The sequence below is a fragment of the Pteropus alecto genome, unplaced genomic scaffold (assembly GCF_000325575.1).
Source record: "Pteropus alecto unplaced genomic scaffold, ASM32557v1 scaffold106, whole genome shotgun sequence".
NCBI lineage: Eukaryota > Metazoa > Chordata > Mammalia > Chiroptera > Pteropodidae > Pteropus > Pteropus alecto.
The window spans coordinates 18,772,417-18,776,929 of NW_006442103.1; the positions used below are offsets into that span (position 1 = coordinate 18,772,417).

General features: G+C 31.6%; 1 protein-coding gene across 1 annotated transcript in view; it reads right to left on the reverse strand.

Moving 5' to 3' along the window:
- The window catches only part of HORMAD1 (HORMA domain containing 1), a 14,616-nt gene continuing 10,103 nt past the window's right edge, over nucleotides 1-4,513 (reverse strand). Inside the window, exons 10-13 of the mRNA XM_006919836.2 lie at nucleotides 4,374-4,450; nucleotides 3,598-3,681; nucleotides 1,524-1,595; nucleotides 1-296 (exon numbers count right to left, since the gene is read on the reverse strand). Of these exons, the coding sequence (XP_006919898.1) occupies nucleotides 216-296; nucleotides 1,524-1,595; nucleotides 3,598-3,681; nucleotides 4,374-4,450 (314 nt within the window). The 3' untranslated portion in view covers nucleotides 1-215. The remainder of the gene's footprint in view (nucleotides 297-1,523; nucleotides 1,596-3,597; nucleotides 3,682-4,373; nucleotides 4,451-4,513) is intronic.

The following is a 4,513-nucleotide window of genomic DNA, read 5'->3' on the forward strand; positions in this document are numbered from 1 at the left end:
TATGACACTGGTTCTTGTGGTTTTATTCATAAGTTCTCTTGGATTTGTCTCAGATAATGTTAAGGATCACGATGTGATAGCTAAGAATTCAATTTTAATTGCCTCAGACTACATATAAGTTTTCCAGAAGTAGGGCAAACACACCTTAAAATAGTAATACAGTGTCCTTTAAATGTTGCAATGAACTTTGCAAACATGCAGAAGAAAAATAATTTTTATATATGTTCTTTTGGTTCACTGAACTTCCTTCTTTTGGGGACTGATTCTTGACTAGAAGAATCAAAGTGATGAAGGACCTGTCAAAAGAAAACAACTACTAAGAATATTTTCTAGTTTAAAAGTCTTTAATTTTAGATCTTTTCCATGTCTCTAAGGCTTTTTTCCTCTTTTTAAAAAATTATACCTAACATAACTATTTCCTACTAAGATACATCACCTGGGTTCTTTAAAAGTAGGGTAAATTTTATTACTGACATATTTATATCTTCTCAAGGCTGCTGAAAGTATATACTTACAGAGTATAAGGTCCTCACTAGGGTTGCAGGAGTAGATAGATGTAACATCATGCCCTCAAAATAAGAAAATATTTTGGGGGGACGAGAGTAGAAAAAAAGATTTAAAAAGTAGCTGCAAACTGAGAAACATTCTACCTTGGCACAATGTAAGATTTAAATCATGTTTTGTTTTAGTATCCCTGGTACGTAGCAGTGCCTAATAGGGACATTCAATGTACACTTCTGAATGAATAGGAGGGTGAACTAGGAAAATTCCTAACATTAGAAAAAATTAAAGAATCTAATATATTAATGGAATGTCAGCTTATCCCATTCTATTCTTGAGATACGTAAATTGATAACAGAATTATCCAACTATATTTGAGATTACCCCTTTAACATTTGATTTTTAAAAACAGTCTTAGGGTTTCAGTTGTCTAATTTTAACTTACTAAGAATCCTAGTTGAAAAATATATTTATCTCAAATGACAAATACATTATCTGATTTAGTAAAGTAAGGTTCCAAATATAAAACAATTGTTATATGATTTAGGTCAGAAAAAAATTTTTTTCCTAAGGGAGGAGGAAAGGCTATATTTTTAAGAAACACGTGGTTTTGGTAACTTATCTGTTTCTCCTTTAGTTTTGATCTGTAGAAAGTACAGATCTTATGTGTGGCCCAATTTTAGCTCTATATAAATAAAATGGCCTGAATATTCTTGTACTCTCATTGCTTCATTCTATTCATATTTTTCTGACAATGAGTTTTATTTTATAAATTCAACTACTACAAATCATTCATGGAATCAAACATTAAATATTTACATAGAAAAAATAATAAACTAACAAAGCACACCTTATTTTAAAATCACCCCATTTTTTAGAACCAAATATGTTTTTAAGAGATTTGGATATCAGAGTTCTGAGGTATTTCCTAAGATATTATTTATCATCTTACATTTAATCTATAATAATGATATTCTGATACTTGCCATTTTATTCAACCTATATATGTTCATAAGACTTACTGTTTTCCCAGATTCGAGGTGACTTCTCTTCCGGTTTTCTTTAGAAGATTTGACTGGTTGATTTCCATTAGCCTCCACAAAGATAGAATAATTAGTAATTGGTTATTTCTCAAAGAACCACCAACACTTCATTTTTAACCATGGGTAACTATATGAAGAGTTTTTTTTAAATAGCTTTACTGAGATGTAATTCTGATGCCATACAATTCGCCTATTTAAAAGCATACGATTCAGTGATTTTTAAGTATATTCACAGAGCTGTGCAACCATCACCGCAGTCAGTTTTACAACACTTTCCTCACTCTAAAAACCTTGTACCCTTATAGCTATCATTCCCATATTCCCCCCTCCTCCCACCAGCCCGATGACTGTGTATCTCTACAGAAATCCCTCTTCTGGACTTTCATCTGAATGGAATGATATAATATGTGGATTTTCGTGACTGGCTTCTTTCACTTAGCATAATGTTTTCAAGGTTTATCCAAGTTGTGTGTACTGGTACTTCATTGATTTTTATGGCTGAATAATATCCCATTGTATGGATATGCCACATTTTGTTTATCCAATCATCTGTTAATACACATTTAGGTTATTTCCACCTTTTGGCTATTCTGAATGCTATATATTGTTTTTTAAATGAATATTGGATGATGACAAATTATTAATTGTCATACTACTATTCTCTAAAAGGACATACTTATACAACTGAAACTGGTAAATTATTGTATGCCAACTGTAATTGAAAAAAAAACCTCATTGAATTGTACAATGTAAATACAAACAACTAATTATGTTTCAATAAAGCCAAATAAATAAATAAATAAAAGGACATACTTATTTTCTGATGTTTGAAATGTACTCTTCGATAACTTCCTTGGGATATATACTACTAAATATTTTCATTTCTTGTCCTTTCCTAACCATAATTCAGTCACAATTCTTAAAATCAAGAGTACTTTGGCGAAGAGTTCATATTCAAAAATATGGGCAATTTCAGAAGTGAATTTAGGTTCCCAAAGTATCCTAATGTCACAATACAAGGAAATCTTGCCGAAAAGTTTTTAATGCTTGCTTTTCTCCCTATACCCTAGTGAAGGATACTCACCCTAAGTAGAAGATGCCAAGGAAGAACATTTTACTGCTTAGGGATACTAATTTTTGAAATTCTTTTATCTCTTGCTTTCATCATCATACTAGTTTGAATGCTGTCTTCTGCCAGTTCTAACTTCCCACTGAGAATGTGAGGGGAAAAGGGACACCTAAAAATGGCACTATAATCAGTGGTGTGCTGGTAAAGTTTAACAACCAGTTCTCTGAGAGAAACAAATCCTAAGTTGAGGCATTTGCTGATTTCCATGCTGTAAATACTCTCATCATGTCCAATTTCAAGCTACCTATGTAGGTCACTGAATGAGGACCTGGGAAGAAATGCTCCAGCATACTGCTATTAGAGTATGTTGTTTGTTTCCTATCTTTGGCTATAATGTTTTGCATATTTTATAGAATGCTTTTTCTCCACCTCTGAACTTTTGAGATTAATTTAAAGGCATAAAATAAAATACAAATTTATACGTAGTACAATTCTGGGTACTAAAATACTGAGTTTTTTACTGCTTAAGAACATGAGATTCATTTTATGTAAGATATATAAAAAATACTCATTTTTAATGTCTTAGTAACAAGATAATCCATTTAAAAGATAGAGCATGGGAACATATTGGCATTTCCTTGGGAGTCTAGATAATGGTGTCACTTGTCAAAGCCTTTCCTGGATTCCCCACTCTAACGTAACTTCAGTCAAATCAGTAAAATCAACCAGTCCTTCCTTTGTGCTCTATGTAGCCTATCCAGACGGCTATCATGGTCTATATCACTGCTTGTTGACCTCCAATTATTAAAATTTTAGCTAAAAACAGGAACTATGTGTTATTCATGTTACATCTCCAGCACCTAGTAAAGTACTTGACACATAATAGGCGCTTACTAAATAAATAGTGTGAATAAGCAAAATAAATTCACATATGGGGGAAAATTATAAAGTTAGAATGGAAAACAAATCTAAAGAGACACTGACCATTTTATTCTGAAAGATTTTCCCACTTCTTGTTTTGCTTTCAGATACATCAAGTTCAGATGTTTTACTGACTAATTGCTCAACCTAGAAAATAATTACACAAAACCACATAACAATAAAAGCTTCTCATAACATAATAATGAGTTCAAAAATTCAATTACATAAAATTCAGGGTACTGTTGATTTAATGAACCTAATAATTTTGAGTTGGTTCTTACTGTCACAAAAAGCAGAAAAGTAAAGATAGTGAAACTGGCACTGTACACAACTGACCATTCTCTGAACTGAGAAAGTCTCAATGGATCACCAGGCACTACTGTTCCAGAAGATAAAAACTTACGCCCACTCCCATTGGAGAAAGGGGCTGTGCAGAAGGGGACAATCATCTGTCCCATTATTTTTAAGTTCATTTTATCTAAATGTTACTTCAAGATTTTACTGTATATGGAAAACCAAATTAAACGTTCTGCTGCAAGGCAATAAAAATGTATTATATATTCCATTTATAAATACAGAGGGTGGTGGAATAAATAATTGCTTAAGATTCTATGATCGGTATTTAGATTTATTACTAAACAAATCCACCAGTAATATACTTAAAACTTTTCAATGTATAATTCCCAGATTTTGTTAATAAGCATTCTTAATACCTAATTTTATTCTAAAAACCTGGAGTATAATAAGAAAATATGAGAAATAACTAAATAAGCATACAAACAACAGTCTTTTGGGGAAAAAAACAAGTTAAAAGCAAGACGGAACTATCAAGTTTATACCTGAGAATGAGAAACTGAAAGATCTGGACTTTCTTTAGACCTCATAATTTCATCTTCCTCACAAATTAAATTTGGTTCTGTAAAAAAAAACAAAAAAGTTAAAATGGTATAAAATAGAGTTGGAAGTGAATTCATCTACA